The sequence below is a fragment of the Lissotriton vulgaris genome, chromosome 12 (genome assembly GCF_964263255.1).
Source record: "Lissotriton vulgaris chromosome 12, aLisVul1.2, whole genome shotgun sequence".
NCBI classification, from domain to species: Eukaryota; Metazoa; Chordata; class Amphibia; order Caudata; family Salamandridae; genus Lissotriton; species Lissotriton vulgaris.
In genome coordinates this window covers 787,677,288-787,700,466 of record NC_141700.1, presented here as the reverse complement: position 1 = coordinate 787,700,466, position 23,179 = coordinate 787,677,288, and the positions used below count along the sequence as shown (strand labels likewise).

At 47.8% G+C, this 23,179-nt stretch overlaps 1 protein-coding gene across 3 annotated transcripts in view; it reads left to right on the top strand.

Annotated features, from left to right (window-relative positions):
- Positions 1–23,179, top strand: part of LOC147678725 (asialoglycoprotein receptor 1-like) — a 154,457-nt gene that overhangs the window by 44,833 nt on the left and 86,445 nt on the right. For all 3 annotated transcript variants that reach the window (XM_086946181.1, XM_086946182.1, XM_086946180.1), the window contains exons 2-4: positions 16,369–16,498; positions 16,606–16,666; positions 20,933–21,050. In XM_086946181.1, coding sequence (XP_086802307.1) covers positions 20,981–21,050 — 70 coding nt within the window. In that variant the 5' untranslated portion in view covers positions 16,369–16,498; positions 16,606–16,666; positions 20,933–20,980. The remainder of the gene's footprint in view (positions 1–16,368; positions 16,499–16,605; positions 16,667–20,932; positions 21,051–23,179) is intronic.

Below are 23,179 nucleotides of genomic sequence, written 5' to 3'. Positions count from 1 at the left end.
CCTCTGGTGGCAGCACATCGCCAGTGCAGGTAGAGTCAAGAGTGCACATCCCGAAGGACGTAGTTAAGGAGTTCTTTAAGGGGGATGACATAGGACAGTGGTTTAGGGCATACGAGGTAGCCATGTCCTCCCACCGGGTCCCTGACAAGGATTGGGGAGCGGGGTTGTGGGGAAGGTTCCTTAGCGAAGGGCGAGATACCTTGCTAGATTTGCCCGTTGAGAAACAGAGATCCTATTCCCACATGAAAGAAGCTTTAATGCGCAGGTACGGGCTTACCCCTGAAATGTATAGACAGAAGTTTAGGGGATGTACTAAGCGGCCTGGGAATACGTATGTGGAGTATGTGACTTATTTTTGCAGAGCACTGGATGGTTGGGTGAAGGGTAGCAAAGTGAATGATTTTCAAGGTCTCTTTGATTTAATTGCATGGGAGCACTTGTCTGATCACTGTTTTCCTGAGTTACGCCAACACCTGATCGATAGCAAGCTGTCCAACCCGAGGAAGCTTGCTGAGGAGGCGGACCGCTGGCTCAGCACCAGGGTCCACAAGGGTCCCGTGGGAGACTCCGCCAAGAGTGGGCAGGGTCCCCAGCAGAAGAGTGGGGGGGACAAGGGGGGAAAACAGAAAGGGTTCCAAAAAGGCCCCCAAAGTAGTTCCCAGGGGAACCAGCAGCAAGGTTCTCAGCCTCCCCCACCCCCAAAGCAGAATGGGGCCCCGACAGGTAAACCTGTTCCAAAGGGGCCCTTCAATTGTTACAAATGTGGCGAGCCTGAGCACATATCCAGTGACCCCAAGTGTCGCCTATTTGGAAAACCCGCACCCACTGGTGCTCCGCCCCGTCAAGTGACTAGTGTTCACTTAGGAGAAGAAGTGATGGTCCCGGGGGGTGGAGATCCCGTTCAGATGACCCTAGTCTCGCTAGGAGACAGTGAGATGATCCCTACGAACTACCTGCCCTCTAACACTAAGAAATATGGGCAGATGGTGATCATCAATGGCAAGGAAGCTGAGGCTCTTCGAGACACAGGAGCCAGTGTGACTGCAGTGAGGCAGCACCTGGTGTCTCAAGAGCAGGTTGTACCCCATGCCTACTGTAGGGTTATCAACGCTGATAATTCTGAGAGTCAGTGTCCGATGGCTCAAGTTCCCTTCGAGTGGGGGGGGTCTCTGGTACTCTGCAGGTCTGTGTAAGAAAAACCATGCCTGTTGACTGTTTGCTAGGGAATGACTTGGAGCACTCCCCTTGGGAAAAGGTGGAGAAAACGACTCACCTGCGGATGGTGGGTCTGCCTGACTGGGCGTGCGTGACCACCCGGTCAATGACAGCCAGTAGGGGTGATCAAGAGGTCCTGGGGCCTGAAGGAGAGGCCCAGGAACCGGCCTTAGGGAGAGGGCGCAGGGGGCGCGGGAAACCGGCCCCTGAGGTTCCCACGGTCCAGGAGGAAGCAGACCTTGAGGGGGATGCCCTGGAGCCTACAGGGGAACAGATCGCCGAACTGGGGGACCTGCCTGAGCTGACCCATTGGCAGCAAGAAGGAGGACCCTCCAGGGAGGAATTCTGCAAGGAGCAGAAGGAATGCCCCTCTCTCATGGGTATGCGGCAGCAGGCTGCAGACCAGGCCAATGGTGTTCAGGCCAAAACACATTACGTGTACTGGGAGAACGACCTCCTGTATTCAGAGCCTAAGGCTGCTGAACCTGGGTCAGCCCGTGTGCTGGTGGTACCCCAGAAGTTCAGAGCCTTCCTACTGGGTCTGGCTCATGATGTGCCTTTAGCAGGACATTTGGGGATGGACAAGACCTATGACAGGCTTGTCACCCACTTTTACTGGCCCCAAATGCATAAGAGTTCAGACGCTCATTGCAGAACCTGTCCGACTTGCCAGGCAAGTGGGAAGACCGGAGGGAAGAAGAAGGCTCCCCTCCAACCCTTCCCTGTGGTCGGTACGCCATTCCAGCGAGTGGGTATTGACATTGTTGGGCCTCTGGACCCCAAGACAGCCATGGGCAACAGGTTCATCCTGGTCTTGGTGGACCATGCCACCCGGTACCCTGAAGCCATCCCTCTGAGGACAGTGACGGCCCCCGTGGTGGGACGTGCACTGATGGGAATTTTCTCACGAGTAGGATTCCCTCTAGAGGTGGTGAGCGACAGGGGGACCAACTTCATATCCAAGTATATGAAGTCCCTTTGGCAAGAGTGTGGCGTAACGTATAAGTTCACCACGCCTTACCATCCCCAAGGTAACGGGTTGGTTGAGAGATTCAACCGAACCCTGGAGGGCATGATCATGGGCCTAGAAGGTCCGATGAGGCGTAAGTGGGACGTCCTCTTACCATGCCTACTCTTTGTATATCGCGAGGTACCCCAGAAGTCCCTAGGGTTCAGCCCCTTTGAGCTGCTGTACGGTCACCCCGTGAGAGGACCACTGAGTTTGGTAAAGGAAGGCTGGGAGCAATCTCCCAGGAAACCTCCCCAGAATGTATATAGCTACATGCTGGCCTTCAGAAACCAGACCAGACGCTTCAGACAACTTGCCGAGGCAAATCTGGAAGCGAGCCAGGAGGAAATGAAGCGGTGGTACGACCAGAATGCCACTCTGGTCGAGCTTCAGCCTGGACAAGAGGTGTATATCCTGGCCCCAGTGGAGCCCTGTGCCCTTCAGGATAAGTGGACAGGCCCATTCGAGGTTGTGGAGCGCAAGAGCCCCGTGACATACTTGGTGGACATGAAGACGCCCAGGAACCCTTTGCGGGTCCTACATGTCAACCGCCTCAAGCCCCACTTGCGAAGGTCCGAAGTGGGCATGTTGTTGGCAACTGATGACGGAATGGAGGAGGAGTCGGAGCCTCTTCCTGACCTCTTGGTGGCCTGTGAGAAAGATGGGTCAGTGGATGGAGTTAACCTCTCACCCACCCTGACCGCCGAACAACAGGAAGACTGCCGCCAGTTGCTGGGGCAGTTTCCAGATCTGTTCTTCCTGGTTCCGAGTGTCACAGATTGGTGCGTCCATGATGTGGACACTGGAGACAGCTTACCTGTGAAGCATAAGGCTTACAGGGTGACTGACAGGGTCCGGGCCTGCATCAAGGAGGAGGTCTCCAAGATGCTTGCCCTGGGGGTGATTGAGTCTTCCAGCAGTCCTTGGTCCAGCCCCGTGGTTTTGGTTCCGAAGGCTGCTGCGCCGGGAGCCACACCCGAACTCCGGTTCTGTGTGGACTACAGAGGACTCAATTCAGTCACGAAGACTGACGCGCACCCCATCCCCAGAGCGGATGAGCTCATTGATCGGCTAGGGGCTGCTCGGTTCCTCAGTACGTTTGATTTGACGTCTGGGTACTGGCAGATCGCCTTGACCGATGGGGCAAAGGAGAGGTCGGCATTCTCTACACCAGATGGGCATTTCCAGTTCCGGGTTATGCCATTTGGAATGAAGAATGCCCCTGCCACCTTTCAGAGATTGGTCAACCAGGTGTTGGCTGGGCTGGACGAGTTCAGTGCCGCCTACCTGGATGACATCGCGGTGTTCAGTGGCACCTGGCCAGAACACCTGCGACACCTCTGGGAAGTGTTGATGGCTCTGCGCAGAGCAGGCCTCACAATCAAGGCAAGCAAGTGCCAGATTGGGCAGGGTTCAGTGGTGTACTTGGGACACCCAGTTGGGAGTGGCAAGGTAGCACCCTTGCAACCCAAAATTGAGACCATCCTGGCTTGGGAACCCCCCAAGACCCAGACTGCAGTGAGAGCCTTCCTGGGGCTCACTGGGTATTACAGGAGGTTTGTCAAGGGCTATGGCACGATCGTGACCCCCTTGACAGAGCTGACTTCGAAGAAGCAGCCCAGGAATGTGATTTGGACTGACACCTGTCAGAAGGCTTTTGACACCCTGAAGACTGCCATGTGCACGGCGCCCGTGCTCCTGGCTCCTGATTTCTCCAAGGAATTCATAGTGCAAACAGACGCTTCAGAGCATGGTGTAGGGGCCGTTCTTCCACAGATGTCTGAGGAGGGCTTTGACGAACCCGTAGCCTTCATAAGTAGGAGGTTACTTCCACGGGAAAGTAGGTGGAGTGCAATAGAGCGTGAAGCATTTGCTGTGGTCTGGGCGCTGAAGAAGCTAAGACCCTACTTGTTTGGGTCTCACTTCCGAGTTCAGACGGACCACAGGCCCCTCAGATGGTTGATGCAAATGAGGGGTGAGAACCCGAAACTGTTGAGGTGGTCCATTTCTCTACAGAGTATGGACTTTACGGTGGAACACCGCCCTGGCACCGATCACGCCAACGCTGACGGTCTGTCCAGATTTTTCCGCCTTAGTGATGTGGAACTCCCTGGGGAAGGGTAGTTCCCCCCACATTTCAGCTGGAGGGGACACATGTTAGACCTGGCACCTTGGCGTGAGTCTCCCTTCCACTTTTTGCTGATGTGCCTCCGATGTTTTGCTGGTTTTCCGATACTCAGGGCACTGCGCCACGGCTGACCCGTGCCGCAGTGCAAGTGCTCCCTACTGTAAATTGTACATGCGATTGGTATCCATGATTGGTTCATTGGATTTACTGTTAGTCCCTAGTAAAGTGCACTAAGAGTGCCAGGGCTTGTAGATGCCAATACTGCTGGTGGGCCTGCAGCGCTGGTTGCGCCACCCACCGAAGCAGCCGTAAAGATGTGTCTGGGAACTGCGACCGCAGAACCCGCGTGCGGTCTCGTACTGTCACGCTAGCTGGGCAAGTGCACCCACTTGCCAGCCCCCGAACCTTCCCTTGACTACATATTAGTCACCCCTATGGTAGGCCTGCGGGCAGGGTGCGTTGTAGGTGTAAGGTAGGACAAGCCCTGATGTGTGTGGCATGTCCTAGTAGTGACTTACAACCAAAACCGTATTTCACTATTGAAGGCTACCTGCTCCATTAGGCCAGACTGAGCTGCTGGAATTATTACACCCTATAATCCCAGCAGGCTCAAGGAGCATGGTAGCGCGTCGTGTTTAGTATGCCTGAACTCAGGATGATAAAATATTTCTTGTAGACAAGTTTATTTTATTATCCTGTGTTTGCAAACGCTACTTTTAGAAAGTTAGTGTTTGCTTGCCTAACCATTTCAGCCCGCATCTGCTGGTATGTGTATCTGACTGTCTGGGACGTGTGAGTGACAGGGCTGGGAGGATGACAGGTGGTGAATGCGCAGATTACACCTTAGTGGGAGGTAGGAGTGGCTCTTGACTCTGGATCTTGCTGTGCTCTGCCACCACAATGCTGGCTCCACCCTCCTGGGGAGCGTCGGATGATTCAGCCGACACCTGGCCCAGGAAGGGCGAAGCCCCATCAACAAGGTACTCTAGCTGCCCCTGTCCGCACAATGCTGGCTCCACCTCCTGTGGGGCGTCTGATGCGCCTGCACCTCACACTGAAAGCAGAAGCCGGAGTACACCCGCCAGGGTACTCGAGGACTGAGAGGGGCTATGCAAAGGCCCCCCTGGCCTGCGAGAACAAAAGAAATACCATATAAAAGAAGGAGCCCTGCTCCTTGAAAATTAGATCCTGTTTGGGCTACAGAAGGAACTCTGCCCGACGAGAAGGACCGGGAAGGACAAGGAAGAGTGCTGTCTCTTGCCTGTGTCTGGTGCCTTGCTGCCGAAGGAGAGGAAAAGGAAAGACTACGAAAAGACTTTTGCTTTATAAGACTTTGTGCCGAACTCTGCTAAAAGATCTCCAAGGGCTTGAAACTGAACTTGCCCCCTGACCAGCGCCCCAGGACCAGTGGGCGCTACACCCTGAAGAAAGCAACTGCGTGTGCTGCTCCTCGTGGCAGTACCGACGGAGGAATCTCCTCCAAGGCAACGACATCCACCTGACCACCGTGACCGGGGCCCAGAGCAACAGCGAGAGCAAAGTGAGGACCAGCCGCCGCTGGCCCGAACACCGTGACCGCAACTGCACAGGGAGCCCGAGAGCAAAGCGAAGGAGGACCCGTCCGGTCCGAGCTCTCGAGTTGACTGCGCAACGAGCAGCCAACCCACTTGCAAAGACGGACAGCCGCCCTGTGAGAGTCCCCTAGGTCGGTACCTTGCCCGACAGCTCAGCTGTGAGCGCACAGCTGCACCGGCACTTGGCTGGGTACGTCCTGCACTTGAGGACCGTACTGCCACTTGCCGCCACCACGCAACCGCCGCCTCCAGGGTCGGAGCGGACGACGAGGAAAGGACCCTGCCGCCACAGAACACCGCTGCCCCGGATGACCCGTGAACTGCTCGGCTGAGAGCCGCAACGAACAGCGACCCCGGGAAGGCAACGCGACGTGGGACAGATCCCCTGGGAGCCGCCTGCTCCACAAGAACTTTGTTGAACTGGGCAGAAGGCCCTAAAGACCTCTTATTGCTAGAACGAACGGTGGCAACTTGAACTAAGTAACTTGGAACGCTATTTGAAAGTCTGATAACTGTATTCATAAGCCTGCTTGAAGTCTATATAAAGATATATATATTTTTACAGAATACAGTCTGGTCTCATTGTGTGGTGGGTTGGTTGTGACGGTGTAATATGGCAAGTGTTTAACCCTATGTGCCCCAAAGATTAGCCTACGACTGCTTAAGCCACACTACCTAGAGGGTAAGCAGAGGTTGTCTGGAAGGTAACCCTCAGCCCTGACGAGGAAGAGAGAGTCCCTGCTTGTCGCTAGTGTTGCACTGCGCCAACTAGAGCCGCCCCCTTCCTACACATCGTAATTTCAATATTGGAGTTAATTCCATTTCATCTAAACATCATAATGTTAACATAAATCTCACATATTGAGTTTAGAGTCTCAAAATAAAATAAATTCAATAAAGCAAAAAATGAATAGAAACCTTTGTTGTGCCTGCATAAAATGGAATAAATAGAGACTTTTGTTGTGATTACACTGAATTACATCACATGCATCATGAATTGCTAAGGCGTAACAAAATTGAAGTATTTGTACACAAAGCTCATTTATGAGTATGTTATCTATACAAAATTGCTTTGCGGGTGTGGGTTAACAAGGATGAATGTGACGGCTGAGACGGGTTACAGCGGTTCTGGAATAATATGCTGAATAAGCACTGTGACCACTATAAAGAGTCTGCTTATGGCTTTTTCTAAAGAAAACTCTGCAGGACTCAATATATATAAACATATATATTTAAAAAACCAAAGGTTACAGTGACGTTATAATTTGGAAATAACATTAAAAACTGTAGAAATTCACTAAAAAAAAACAAAGGTTACAGAGATGATATAGTTAGAAAATAGAATTAAAAATACTTCAGAAATTCACTGAAAAAAACAAAGGTTACAGGGACATTATAGCTAAGCTCAGATATCACTCAAAAGCAATGAAATTCCGCAGTTACAGTTACCTGAGCTAACCATAACTTATATGCTCACAATGCACTGCTTATGACCTCACATATTACATCACTCATGACATGGTCATTGACAACACTGATGACATCATTGGTGACATCTCAAATAACATTACTGATGACATCATCCAGTGATAGTGAGTGTTTTCTAAAAGGTTCTGAGTGTTAAAGGTATATACTAAGAAACTACAACAGTTAAATGAGTATACTTTGTGTACTCCTGGGCGAGTAGCTGTGTGACTGTGTGCATCCATGTGTGAGTAGGTGTCTGAGTGGCTCTATGGGTGTATGAGTATTTGTATGGGTGAGCGAGAGGCTGTGGGTATGGCTGTGTGAGTGAGTGAGTTGGTGTGTCAGTGGTGTATGGGCGAGTGAGTGGGTATATGAGAGACTGTATAGGTAAGTGATGGGATGTGTGAGTGGCTGTATGGGTGAGAGAATGGGTGCACAAGTGGTGTATGGGTGAGTGAGTGGTTGTGTGAGTGACTATGGGTGAGTGAATTTGAGAGTGGCTGTATGGGTGTGTGCTTGTGCCAGTGACTGTATAGGTGAGTGAGTACATGTGTTAGTATCTGTTTGAGTAAGTGAGTGGGTGTGTGAGTAACTGTATGGTTGAGTGAGTGGCTGTATGAGTGGCTGTATGGGTGGGTGAGTAGGTATGTGAATAGCTGTGTGGTTGATTAACTCAGGGTGTGAGTGGCTGTATGGATGTATTGGTGGGTGTGTTAGTGTCTGTATGACTGGATTATGTGAGTGGCTGAAAAGGTGAGTGAGTGGGTGCATGAGTGGCTCTATGGGTGAGTTAGTGGTTGTGCAAGTGACTGTATGAGTGAGTCGATGTGTGACTGGCTCCATGGATCAGTGAGTGTGTGATGGTTCTGTGAATGGGTATATGAGTGTTTGTGTTGGAGTGAGTGTATGAGAGGTTGCAGGGTTGTGGGGGCATACGTTATAGTTAGCTCAGGTAACTATAACTGCTGAATTGAGTTGGTTTTGAGTGAAATCTGAGCCCAACTATAATGTCCCTGTAACCTTTGTTTTTTTCAGTCATTGTCAAAGGATTTTTAAATTGTATTTCCTAACTATAATGCCCCTGTAACCTTTGTTTTTTTAGTGAATTTCTACAGTTTGTGAATGCTATTTCCTAACTATAACGTCACTGTAACCTTTAGTTTTTTAAGTAAAATTCTAAAGTTTAAAAAATTAAATCCTAACTGTAACCAGTAACGTTTGACAGTGAGTGTGTGAGTGAGCACATGGGTGTCTCAGTAGGTCTGTGAGTGGGTGTGAGAGTGTCTGAGTGGGTCTGTCAGTGGGTATATAAGTGCCTGAGTCAGTGTGGGAGTGGGTGCATAAGTGTCTCACTGGGTGTGTGAGTGGGTACATGACTGTGAGTGACCTTGTGAGTGGGTGTGTGAGTGTCTGAGTGAGTGTGCAAGTGTCTGAGTGGGTCTGTGAGTGGGTGCATGAGTCTCTGAGTGGGGCTGTGAGAGGATGCATGAGTCTCTGAGTGGGTCTGTGAGTGAGTGTATGAGTGTCTGTGAGTGGATGCATTAGCCTGCTAGTTTTTTTGCCCTCTGTTTTGCCTTTTCTGCTTGTTGTTATGCTCTGTTTTGCCCTCTTTTCTCCCCTTTGCCTTTCCTGCACGGTTTATGCCCACTGTTGTGCCTTTTCTGATTGTTTTTCAGCCTTCTGTTTAGCCTTTTCTGCTGAATTTTCTGCCCTCTGTTTTGCCTGTTCTGCTTATTTTATTGCTTGCTGTTTTGCCTTTTCTGCGTGTTTCTCTGCCCTTTGTTTTGCCCTTTCCTGCTTGTTTTTCAACCCTCTGTTTTTCACATGGGATGGGGGCCGCGCGTCCTCCTCCCTTGGCTGATTTTAGCCCCACGGAGCCCATTGCCCGGTGCCTGGCTATAATTCAATAGGGTAGGGGGGCTGCGCGGTCCCCTTTCCGGGCCAATTTCAGCCCAGGGACCCCATCCCTCGGGCCTGCCCATTATTCAATAGGGGAAAGGGTCTGCGCGGCCCTCTTCCTGGTCCGATTCGGCCCCAGGGACCCCATCCTCTGGGTCCAAGCCATAATTCAATAGGGGAGGGGGCCCCCCATCCCCCGGGGCCTGGCCTTATAATATATGAAATCAAAAAGGTATGTGGGCCCCCTCCTGTGCCGATTTCAGCCCCAGGAACCCTGTTCCCCCATGTTTCCTGGGTGCCCTGGAGCTCATTCAGGCCAACCAGTGTACAGGATCTGCACTGCAGGGGGAGCCTCAAGGCCCGTTCAGTCACAGCCAGCTCATCGACTTCTGCAGGACCTGGCATTGCTATTGCGCACAGGGAGCTGCTGCAAATGCATCTCCCTGTGTGCAGGAGCAAACGTTTCATCTTTCCCTGCCCGCATGTCTGCATGCAGGAAAAAAAGATGAAGCCTCAGCTTTCATCAGGGGGAGCACTCTGACTGCCCCCACCCACTGGAACCCGAGTGCTTGCTTTTTCTTTGTGGGAGCTGTGAGCTCCAGCCAAGCAAAGCAAAACAGCTGTGTCCCGGAGGTGGGCACCCTGGGACATAGCAGGAGCTGGCCCTGGGGGGTGGCAGTCCCAGGGCCATAATTGGCCTTAGGAGGAAGGGCCATCCAGCCCCTCTCTTTAATGTTAATTGTAGCCGTGGGGAGGTTGTGGTCCCCGGGGCTCATGAGGGTCCATGCGGTCCCCCCTAATAATTTTATTTTTAGCCCCGGGAAGCTGGTGGTTCTGGGGGCTGGGGGTGGTCTATGCTGCTCCCTGCCATAGTTTTAACATACGTCCAGGGGAGGGGGTGGTCCCCTGGGGGATAAAAATGCCCATGGAGGGAGGGCACATGCACCTCCATCCAGGAGGCATGCCCCAGACCTGGCCAACAAGGGAGCAATATTAAAAACAAACGTGGGAGACTGCGCTTGTTTTTTTTTGCTCCAAATTCACGGATTGACGTGATTTTGCGGCAAAATTGAAAAAATTAAGTTTTTAACCCCCAGCAGTGTCCCTGTGGGACCCCACCACCACAACTAAAGGGTTAGGGTTTTCCTACCTTGCCTCCTTTTCTATATTTGTAAAAATTTTTGTGGGGCTCGGCTGCAGCCAAGTCCCAAGATGGGTGCCAACATTTCCTGGTTAAAGTGTTGACAGCTAATTAGATTACAGCACGGGGTTGTCGGATCTGCAGAGGATCCAAGCCCCTGGTATACAAATTTGGATTTAGGTTAATATCTCTAAAAATACTGAATGTATTTACACCATATTACAAAAAGGCACTTCTCTGGATGAAGATCTATCTTTCTGCCAAATTTGGTGTAATTCCGTCCAGCAGTTCGGGCTGTAGTCGTGTTCACAAACCCTATGGGAATTAACATTGGGAAAACGTGTTATGGGATCTCCCCTTTTTCTTGGCCACCACTTGACGAATTGCCCTAACATTTTCAAGACAGCAGCTGAAGTGACTGGCAAATTTGTTTTGAACATTTTGTGAAGATTCATCATATGGTGCCAAAGTTATTAGCCAGTAGGTAATAAATATAATAATATTCACTGAAAAAAGCAAAGATTACAGGAACATTATAGAAAGGTGAAAATGTGAGTTACAACATAACATTTTAAAATAACAAAACCACTGAAATTCACCAGTTATAGTTAGTTATCTCAAGTAACTGTAACTTGTGCCCTAAAGTACCTATAACTCGCACTCCCACGCACAGTCTTGTCACCAATGAAGCCATTTCAGTTGCAGTCATGTTATCAATGATGTCATAGGACATGTCACAAGTGATGTAATATGGGAGATAATTAGCAGTGCATGGCAAGGGAGCAGGTTATAGTTAGTTTGGGGTACAAGTTATCGTTCGGTCTTTGGCTGTGCTTGGTGTGGGATTAGCCTGTGGTCCTGGCCTGTGGTCCTGCCCTGCATCCCACCCCTCGCAAGCAGGCCACAACATACAGCGCACAGCCTTTGGCTGACATTCGGTTGGCAGCTGGTACCCACCCCCACTGTGCATGAGCCATGCGAGTGGGGTTTGGGCGCATGCCCTTCGTGTCCTTTTAGGTAACGCAGACCTACTGACTTTGTCGAAACTTCAGACTACCAACATATAAAAAGCAGGCCTATTGGCTTTTCGAAGGAGTCAGGATATCAACATATTATCATCAAAATGTAATAAAGTTTTATTTTTTTTAAAAATCATTGTGTTTTTTAATCTTTATTTTGTGAACATTTTTCAAGCTACAAAGTGCAGCCCTTGAACCAACCACAAGGAGGCTCTGCACTCCAGCTGAAGAGCACAGAGCTTGAGCTAGGTGTGCTTTAAAAAATATAGTGAGCTCTCCTGGGGTCATGGATTTAATTACTAAAGGAGAATTACTGAGGGGCTGCTGCACTTCCTGCAGCCCCCCACAACATTAAAAACAATTGGTGGGGTAATGCGTCTTCTAGAGGTACCACCAGCAAGAAAATATGTAGATCCATAAAGTCCTAGGAATTATGGGGCACTCATCAAATCCGTAGCTCACCCGCCAAATGTTCTGCTTATGACCTCACAATATTATTGCTAATAAATGATCGTACCATCATTATATAACAGCACACATCCAAGCAAGAAATAATACTGTAGTAAAAGTGATTTTAGATGCATTTTTAAAGGTAAGGTGATAAGTAATCTCATCAGTGATGCCATCAAAGTCAATTATGATGTCATCTGTCATATCTTGTGAGGTCATGAGAGGAACATTCGGTTAGCTAGGTATGGTCTTTATGGCCGAAGTGCCAGTTATGGTCTGTGTTGACATACATCGCTGGCCAAAGTCCATGGGTTTATGGTCTTATTTCATATTGACAACTTCACCTTAACTGGATTTATACAAGTTTTTTGATTGACATGGCCACAAATCATGGGCTGTAGATAGGTCAGGTATGGGTACTATGTACAGACATGGCAACAAGCCATGACCTGTCGGTAGGACAGGTATGGGTACTAGGCACAGACATGGCCACAAGTCATGGCCTGTAGATATGGCAGGTATGGGTCCTAGCCACAGACATGGCCACAACTCATGACCTGTACGTAGGGCAGATATGGGTATTATGTACGGACATGGCCACAAACCTTGACCTGTAGGTAGGGCAGTTATGGGTACTTGGCACAGACATGGCCACAAGTCATGACCTGTATGTAGGGCGGGTATGGGTACTATGTACAAACATAGTACCCTGTAGGTAGGGCAGGTATGGGTACTGTGTATAGACATGGACACAAGCCATGGCTTGTAGATAGTGTAGACATGGGTACTATATTCCGACATGGCCATTGGCCATGACATGCACCTTGGACCTACAGTTGATCTCAAAGGACATTTGGTGGGGTTACATTACTGCGGAATCATCTTCAGCCTCATTCATAAATACGTCACTGACATTACTGGTGCGACGTAAGATTATATTTTTCAAGAAATGATTGGACACCCTAAGTCTAGGGATGAACCTTCCTGGTGTATGAGGGGACATCCGCGGGGTATGGTGACACTCCTTGGGTATAAGACAACTGGTTATTGGTATAGAACGGCCATTGGTGGGTATATGAATCCACAATTGGAATATGATCTCACTTTTGGTGCATGTAATGTCATTAATAGAGAAAGTAGCTGCACAAGATTTAGACACAAGCGTTCTCGCGATACCGATCAGCGGTGAACAACGTGCATTAAAAGGGAGATTGGCAAATATATTTCCTAAACGTTCTTCGGGAATTTGAGTAAGAACGCTGTTAACCACCTAGATAGTGGACATTTATCACTGGTTCAATTTGCTTTAAAATGTACAACTTGCACAGTATCTTTGCTCCACCTTCTCTTGCCCCGTCCCCCCAGGCTCCTGCCCTCCCTGCTTTGAAAAGTACCAGGACACCTTGCATAGTCGGTAACCCCACGCTCCTCCCTAACGTGGCAGGCTGATTATAGCGCTGCCTCTGGGGCTATCTTCTCCAGGCCCTAACCAGTTCTTGGATCCATCTATTCACTTGGTGATGAGCCCGCCCATTTAGAATCCTCTTTTATCCTCTATTAACCAACAGGTCAGATCTTTTGACCTGCCAGAGTACCCTCAGAAACAAAAACTTAATGTATTAGAATGAGGCCAGCAATATTCATGCAGACTTGCTATCCCCTGCTAAGACCAGCCTTGATTCAAGCAGTGCCTTAATTAGAAACCCTACAGGAACAGACTTCAGGGGAGCCAGGTCGACCCTAAGCTGAAACCCACTGCGTACAACCCCGCTTCTCGGCCATTGTACTCTTGGATCGAACCTGTGCCAAGGCCCATAACTGTAACAAGGCTGTCACATTTGTATCCTCATCTTCCACCTCCTAACCAAAACATCAAGTCCAAAACTCTGCTAGCCTGGTGAATTTTCTTTGGTTGGGTTCCATGATGGAAGCAGGCACCTCTTGTCAGCCAATCAGCCGGCAGAATGCACAAGCTGCTTCCACAGCTCTGGGCGAAGAGGAAGGCAGGCTCCCTAGTGTGTAAAGCCACTTTCTGAGATCTGCATCTGTACATTAAATGCACTTTTCCTGATTTGGACTCTGTATTCAAAAAGAAATGAGACAAGATGTATCTAAAATATTGCGCTGCCCCAGGTGCTTCTCTTGGTGCATTGCACCAGGCGGTGCGGGGTGGAAGGCACCGGTGCTGGGCCACCACTGCATGTGCTGTGCCACACAACTGCTGTGTCCAAGGAATATTGTCATGGTGGGTCTGGAGCCTTTTATGTGCCTGGGTTAGGCCCAAGTAAAAGAGCTACATATTTTTCCTACATTGTCCTGATTTTGCACAATAACGTTTGTGCTGCAACATTTTGCACACATTTGCGTGCGCGACAATGTTGGATTAGTTTCTTTGCAACTGCTTTGTTTACACAGCTTTGCATAACATTATCACGATGACTTGAACATCATGTACAAGGCCTCTTGTCACATTGTGTACAAATGTCGTTCTATCTTCATCCTTGGGGCGGTAGGGCTATCTACATATCCATAACATTGCTCATCCATACGCATTTCACAAGGATGCTTTTTATTGTAAATAATGATTAGCAGAGGAGGCACTTCAGTTAACACCGAGGGTCCGTGCATGCTGAGACTTCACCATGCAGCGGTCTGACATCTCCGTGAGGGGGTGTCCAGTTCACGAAGAAGACGGGCTCCTACATTCTCTCCCATCAGGTAATGGGATTAGATCGTCCCTTGGCGGGTTTTTGGCTTCACACCTACACACACTCTAGGTACACTTAGAGTAGGGTTTGCATAGTAGGAGTACACTTGATTACTGCCTTGTTTATATTAGGGATGGGTGGATTTTGCGGATTGGCAATCCGCGAATTTGCGGATTTGCGAATTTGCGGATTGCCAAAATCCGCAAAATCCGCGAATCCTCGTGGATTTTTTATTTTTTTAATGTTCGCACGGGTTTCTGAGGGTTTGCGAGGGTTTTGTACAATTTCGCAAATTGCGAAATTGTACAAAATGCTCGCAACCTTGCAGAAACCCGTGCGAACACAATGTGCCCGTAGGATATGGGCCTCTTGTGTGTATAAAAGGTCAGAGAAAGATCAGTTCAGCAGATGAAGAGAAAGAAGCTCCTGGTCACAGGAACAGCACGGGTATTGCGCTCGTGAAAGTCAAGGATGCAAAGCCTATCCAGCATCACAGCTGATTTTCCACGGTAGATTTGGGAAGAAGGCACACCTGTCCAGCCTCGATGACGCTCACGATTGTTTTTGGGCTAATGAATGAGTCACTGAATTTGAGCATCAACTAGTTCGAGCGACCATGTGTGTGTTACTATGCAATCGCCCCGAAGGGCGCAGGGGTCCCTTGAGTGAGCTGCCTGTGAGCTGTAACTATTTTACAATGGCGCCAGCAAGCTGCCAGCGCCGTTGTAAAATAGTTACAAAGTTAGCTTGCACAGGAAGCACTTAGATAAAATAAAGCAGCACCTGCTTCGTTTTGTCTGGTGGTTCCTGTGCAAGCTAACGTTGTAACTATTTTACAACGGCGCTGGCAGCTTGCTGGCGCCATTGTAAAATAGTTCCATGAGTGGGGGTTCAACTTTTGAACCCGTTACGTCCGTGGATTTTTTTTTGCGGATTTTTCGGGAAATCCGCAAAATTCGCGGATTGCGGATTTCCCAAAAATCCGCAAAATCCGCGGGCGTAACGGATTTCCCGCTCACACCTAGTTTATATGCCTGCATATATACACTGTTTTAGCACCAAGGTAGAACTGTATCTACTGTTCACTCTTTTGATGCTTGTAATCACTTTCATCTGCTTCTGTCTACTGATTATCTCAGCATATATAGTCTATATAACGTTGGTTCAATAAATATATTGAAAATGTCCCGCTGTGTATTCTCTGTATATTTCTCTGAGCACAGGTGAGCACGAGTGAACGAGCGAAAGGTTCTGATCTGTTTCCACGATCCCTGAGGGGTCAGGGTTGTCATGTGCAGTGATTGCTAAAAACCTTCGCTCCTTGGTAAGGTTAGGGGGGCTTATGTTGGCACTGTGAGCGAGCTGGTCTCTAGGCCAACATATCCTGCAGGGGTGCCCGGAAGCAGTCTAGACACCTCACCCAAAGTTTATGTTGTCCAACAAACATGCAGATCCTATGGATTAAGTAGGAACTTCACAACACCTTGCTCCCTTGTGCAGACGAGTGTCCCGGCCATTGCGCATTTCCAGCATGCGGTGGCGTAGCTAGCCCTATGGGCGCCTGCGGCAGTCTCTGTGGCCGAATTGATGAGCGGGGGATATGGGGGGGGGGGTTGTTGCCATCCTGAAACGGCCGCCGCTCCCAAAACTCTACCGCCCCCCTCGCTTCACCACTGCCAGCATGGCTTGCTTCTTTTACTCCGTGAACTTTTTCAGTTCACCATCTGACATCCCTCATGAGTTCTCTCTGTTCTGCAGTGCTTGCCAGAATCCATTCCAAAAAGCAAGATTCTGCTCTGGATCCTGCAATGCCACAACGCTGAGACCTATCTGGATCTCGACCCTGTGAAGACATCTTGGCTGTGATTTATTGTGTGCGGCGACTAAGGTGAGTTGGTACACTTGCCCCATCTGTTGGTGCTAAGAAGAGGGACAGGCTATTGTACATTATGATTTATCCTTGTCTTGCTTTCTTTTTCACTGTTTTGTTATTAGGTTCCATGCTGCTATTCTTGCTGTGTGGGGAGCTGGTCAGATGTGTTAGTTGTGTGTAACTGTAAGTACTTTAGGCTTCAGTTAGTGATTGCTCATGGTCAGTTTCAGACTTTAAACTTTCTCACCTGGTCGTCTTGCTTTCTTCGTTGAAGTGGCTTCCCCTTCTATGGTGGTTCGCTGTGGTGTAAAGAAAAAAACATTGGTTGCAGATCCATCATACCATGGATGGCATGCCAGATCTGTCAGCAATTTTTTAACCTTTTCTGAAGACAGACCACCAAATTGATGGTCTCTGTTTGGAAAAAGAAAAGCAACATCCCTGATGCCCTGGACAGTTATTCCCCGCATGTGGGGGCCATTTTTCTATTTTTAGGCTGAAGACTACCAGACAGCACATCTGTTGCTTGAGATATTGGGGACTTGAGAAAGCTGGCCTGTGAATGCATTCCACCCATTGCTTACTATTAGCTTTGCTGTTTGTCATCTACACTTGCTTACTTTCCATTGGCTGGCTTTACTTGTATTAGTATCCAAGAACAAACAAGGGAGATACCCTATGTACCAATGTGGGACAGGGTAAAGTAAACTTGAAAAAAGGAAAAACAGTCCCTAAGTTTAAGGATATCCCTTATATCGAGGCGTCCCTTGTCTTAAGTAATCCAGTGAGACACAACCCGACTCAAGGAGCAACCCTATGATCAAAAAACAGCAATAAGACTCAGCTGACCAATAGCTAAGCGACAGTTTTGTTGGGTACTCAATGTCATATATAAGTCCTGAAGCATTACAAAAAACAATCCTATGTGCATATGTCATAAAAACAATGGTTTATTAAAAAATGTTTTCATTACAGTACATAGAATTCAATGTTGCACCAACATACATACAATTACATTAAAAACCAAAAAGTCGACGCAGCGTTTCGGTGTCTTGAAAGGATAGGTACACCTTCTTCAGGACGGTTTTTAAAATCACTAAAAAAAGAATGCCACAATTACAAATAGTTTCAGACTTATAACAGAGTCCCTAATTTATCCTAACAAATAATCTTTGTATCACACATTATAATGAAACAGTTCTGCGGTTCAATCATTCCTTATAGACTTATTCCTCAGTCTTAAATCATCTTATTATTCAATTCAACTCAATAGTCTCATACATTCGTGGTGCGTTGCCTGGCCACTGTATTTCATTATTTTGACATTTCATGATTTACAATACCTTTAGTTACTAAAAAACAAGAATTCAATCACTTTTTCATGATCATATCCCCTGACAGGTATCACATGACCGGAATTAGGCGGGTTAATTAGTTTGAACCTCGACCTGGAAGGGAAATATAAACAGCCCATTGACAGCCTGGTTAAATATCCCAAACGCTGTACCAGGAAGAGTCTACTTATCAGTGCCACTAATCTTTAATGCCTGTGAAGAACAATGTTCTGTCTACAAGCTTGTTTATTTTGGTCGAAGCGCTTTACTAATGGCATAACTTAATCCTGTTCCTCAATTTCACACCCATGTCATAGACCCTGGAAGAAGGGGGGTGGGCGTCGGAGGGGGGCTGAAGTACCCAAGAAATAACCATGCTGGAATTCAGAAGTAAATGAGCTAAGGCAAGCCTTCACATTTTGCTTATATCTTGCCACATTTGCTATGCATTCAAAGACTGAGGCCACATGTTAGGCTCTGTCTTCCGAAGGAGTTGGCGTTTACCTTTCTTTCTCTGACTGCAAAGTGAGAGACTTTATGTGACAATCTTGCTGGGTGCTAGGGTTGTGCTGTGCTGCTGTTTGACGTTTGTCTTAACTCGAAGCTCGAAGGGTGTTTTTATTTGTTCCTTAATATGTTCTTGTGCAGGGCACTATCTCAGGCTTTCCCAAATGAGGTGGGCTCTCCAACACCCAGAATGATATTGAGTGGTGGTAGCAGGAGGGTATGAGGGCCATTAACCTAGGCCTCTTTGAGGGGTCAACCTTAACCCTTTGATTCCGGTTTTCTATACTCAGATTGCTTTACACCAGCCTGTACCAGAGGGCTGTTTGAGTAGCACAACATCTCTAGCAAAAGAGAGAGGGACCCCAAAGCCAAAGGGATAGGGTTCCACGAATGACGCAAGTCAAAAAGAAATTCCCTTTGGGCGAATTTGCAAAAGTACATAGGTACTCACAAAACATACATTAAACTACTAACAGCTCACATATCACAAGGAAGCAATGTAGACACGTGAAAATTACAATGTATGTGAAAACACTCTGGCAAAAAATAAAGTATAAAACAGTTTATTAAACATACATTACATCAATTAAGAGCTAAAAATTGGGAAACATATATAGGACAGTACAATAAACAATAAAAAACAACATTCCAATAAAAAGGAGTTCACAGGGAAAAAGGATTAAACCCAAACACAACAATTAATTTATAATCCCTGATTAGCTCTTAGGGCGTCGACGCGTTTCGGCGGTACAGTCAATCAAATCCGCCTTCATCAGGACAGTGCATAAATAATGTTTCCCAAATAATTTCTCAAACAGACGATAGATATAACACTGTATCGTAAGGGGTATTCCGCCTCCTTATCTTTAAGTTGAGATTTTCGTCCAGCGAATAATCCTCTGTTTATGTTCTGAATACTTTAAAGGTTCAGAGAAACCACTTATATAATTTTCAGGCAATATCGGAAACGCATCCAGCTTAATATCTGGAAGAGATAGTTAGCACAGCTGCCTCATAAGCACGCAGTAGTTATAGTTTCAGTTCCAACTTCCGCTTTGTATAGCACCGTTATCAAGATTTGGTAACCATGCACAGAAGGGTTTGAAGTTCCAATCCCAGGGTACTCGTTCGATATACGTTTCCCGAGGAGATTCCCTCTCTGTGGGCCCTTCTGTATCTCGTTTTTGTGCGTCCCGCGTGTGGATCCGCTCGTAATCCTGGCTAACCAGCTCTTAATTGATGTAATGTATGTTTAATAAACTGTTTTATACTTTATTTTTTGCCAGAGTGTTTTCACATACATTGTAATTTTCACGTGTCTACATTGCTTCCTTGTGATATGTGAGCTGTTAGTAGTTTAATGTATGTTTTGTGAGTACCTATGTACTTTTGCAAATTCGCCCAAAGGGAATTTCTTTTTGAGTAGCACAACATGCCTGGGCACTGGGAGGAAAAGTGACATCACAGGGCCGTCCATCTCATCGATGGAAAAAACTCCTGCCACATTTGGTTTGAGTCTGAAAAGTGGGTATTGTAAATCTATGAGTCTCTGAGAGGAGTGACGAAGGGGTCCCCTTACTCTGGCAATAGAGACAAGCCCCCCAGCCAGAGGTGAGATGCACATTCATACTCTGCTATGGAAACTTTATAGAATCAATCAGATGGCAAAATCCACAGCAAGAGCACACATCGCGGAGGAAGACTTCCCACTACTGATATTTTCTACTTTCCATGACCATGGGAGTGCCTTCCCAGTGTTTTCCTGTGGTGGGAGTGTCTGCCTTTTTGCAGTATTCTCCATGTACTTGTGTTCGGTGCCCTTTTGTAACATGCACACAACACTTTGCCCTTGTAACACACGGTTGCTACCTCTCACATGTTTATACCTTTGATACTTGCACAAGTGCCACCTTGCCTACGTAACGCCTGTTCTTGTGCCTAGCACTTATTGCAGTATTATACCTCAAATTATACTCTGTTTTCTCTTATAACTGCCCACTTGTCACTTTTCCTCTTGTGCACTTTTGACTACCTCATGTATTTTTGGTTGTTCACAATTTTTACTACCTCAAGTATTTTGTTTGCTCACAATTGTCACTATTACCTTTACTACCTCATGTATTTTTGGTTGCTCACAATTTTTACTACCTCAAGTATTTTGTTTGCTCACAATTGTCATTATTACCTTTACTACCTCATGTATTTTTGGTTGCTCACAATTTTTACTACCTCATGTTTTTTGTTTGCTCACAATTGTCACTATTACCTTATGTAAGTAACGTATGTTTTAGTAATCTGCTCTTCTGTAATGTTTCTCATTATGTTTCATTTCTGTTCCTAATGTGAAGCGCTCTGACGCCTTCGGGTAAAGTCCGCGCTATATAAAAATGCATAAATAAATAAATAAAATAAATAAATAAATAAAGAGAGCTGGGAGATGAAAGTCACAACTAATACCAATGTAAACACTGCCGGCTCAGCCGCCAGGGGGCGCATCCTCTTAGAGTGGAGCACTTCTGGCGAGCAGAGGTCGCACGAGCAGAACACGTGGCAGCTGTGGGGGACTGAAGCCAAGCGTCAGTATTCTAATGTCCATCATTCATTGCAGGAGGGTTTCTTCCGTCCGAAGAGCGCCCCCGTGAGGCCGAGAGCAGCAATGTCGAAAGACTACCAGGACCTGCACTCCCTGGACCCGCACGAGGAGGGAGGCGTCAGGAGCGGATACAGTAAGGAAGGGGGGGGGGGGGAGGAAGTGACTGGAGGAACCAATGAGTGCAGGGGGATGAAGGAAGGAAGCGTTGATGAGCAGAGACAAGTTGAGGACAAGGGGCAGACATTAGAGAAAAATATGAGAGAAAGTGTACACGTTACTGAGAGTTAGAAAAGAGAAGGAAAACTGATATGTGGAAAGGGGGAGGAAAAGGAGACAAGAGTGAGAGAAAGAGATAGGTCCAGTGTAGTATAATACAGAAAGCAGAGTACAGGGAGAGAGCAGCACCAAAGAAAGAGAAAAGCGCATGAGGGAAAAAGACAGTACAGAGGAAGAAAGAGAGCTGGAGGGGAGAGGAAAGACAAAGATGAGAGGGAGGAGAGACGAAGGGTGGAGTAATGGGCAGTGAAGGGAAGGGAGACCGGAGAGGTAAGAGAGACACACACAGGAGGAGAGAATGTAATGTGTTGCCTCACTCAGAGGAGATGAGTAGTGACCTCGGAATGACAGGTGTAGAGTCAGGACGAGCAGAATCAACATAAGACAAAATATGCGTCTCTACCTCCTCTTCAGTCTCCGTACCTCTCACTGTGAGTCTGTACACTCTCTTCACCTCTCACTGTGAGTCTGTAAACTCTCTTCACCTCTCACTGTGAGTCTACACCCCCTCTTCACCTCTCACTGTGAGTCTATACCCCCTCTTCACCTCTCACTGTGAGTCTATACCCCTCTTCACCTCTCACTGTGAGTCTATACCCCTCTTTACCTCTCACTGTGAGTCTATACCCCTCTTCACCTCTCACTGTGAGTCTATACCCCTCTTTACCTCTCACTGTGAGTCTATACCCCCTCTTTACCTCTCACTGTGAGTCTATACCACCTCTTTACCTCTCACTGTGAGTCTGTACCCCCTCTTTACCTCTCACTGTGAGTCTATACCCCCTCTTCACCTCTCCCTGTGAGTCTACAACCCCTCTTCACATCTCACTGTGAGTCTACACCCCCTCTTCACCTCTCACTGTGAGTCTATACCCCCTCTTCACCTCTTACTGTGAGTCTATACCCCCTCTTCACCTCTTACTGTCAGTCTATACCCCCTCTTCACCTCTCACTGTGAGTCTATACCCCCTCTTCACCTCTTACTGTCAGTCTACCTCCTCCTCACCTCATACTGTCAGTCTACCTCCTCCTCACCTCTTACTGTCAGTCTACCTCCTCCTCACCTCTCACTGTGAGTCTACATCCCCTCTTCACCTCTCACAGTGAGTCTATACCCCCTCTTCACCTCTCACTGTGAGTCTATACCCCCTCTTCACCTCTCACTTTGAGTCTATACCCCTTCTTCACCTCTCACTGTGAGTCTATACCCATCTTCACCTCTCACTGTGAGTCTATACCCCCTCCATACCTCTCACTGTGAGTCTATACCCCTCTTTACCTCTCATTGTGAGTCTATACCTCCCTTTACCTCTCACTTTGAGTCTATACCCCCTCTTTACCTCTCACTTTGAGTCTATACCCCCTCTTTACCTCTCACTTTGAGTATATACCCCCTCTTTACCTCTCACTGTAAGTCTATACCCCCTTTACCTCTCACTGTGAGTCTACACCCCCTTTACCTCTCACTGTGAGTCTATACCCCCTTTACCTCTCACTGTGAGTCTACACCCCCTTTACCTCTCACTGTGAGTCTATACCCCCTTTACCTCTCACTGTGAGTCTACACCCCCTTTACCTCTCACTGTGAGTCTATACCCCCTCTTTACCTCTCACTGTGAGTCTATACCCCCTTTACCTCTCACTGTGAGTCTATACCCCCCTTTACCTCTCACTGAGAGTCTATACCCCCTTTACCTCTCACTGTGAGTCTATACCCCCTCTTCACCTCTTACTGTCAGTCTATACCCCCTCTTCACCTCTCACTGTGAGTCTATACCCCCTCTTCACCTCTCACTGTGAGTCTAAACCCCCTCTTCACCTCTCACTGTGAGTCTATACCCCCTCTTCACCTCTTACTGTCAGTCTACCTCCTCCTCACCTCTCACTGTGAGTCTATACCCCCTCTTTACCTCTCACTGTGAGTTTATACCCCCTCTTCACCTCTCACTGTGAGTCTATACCCCCTCTTCACCTCTTACTGTCAGT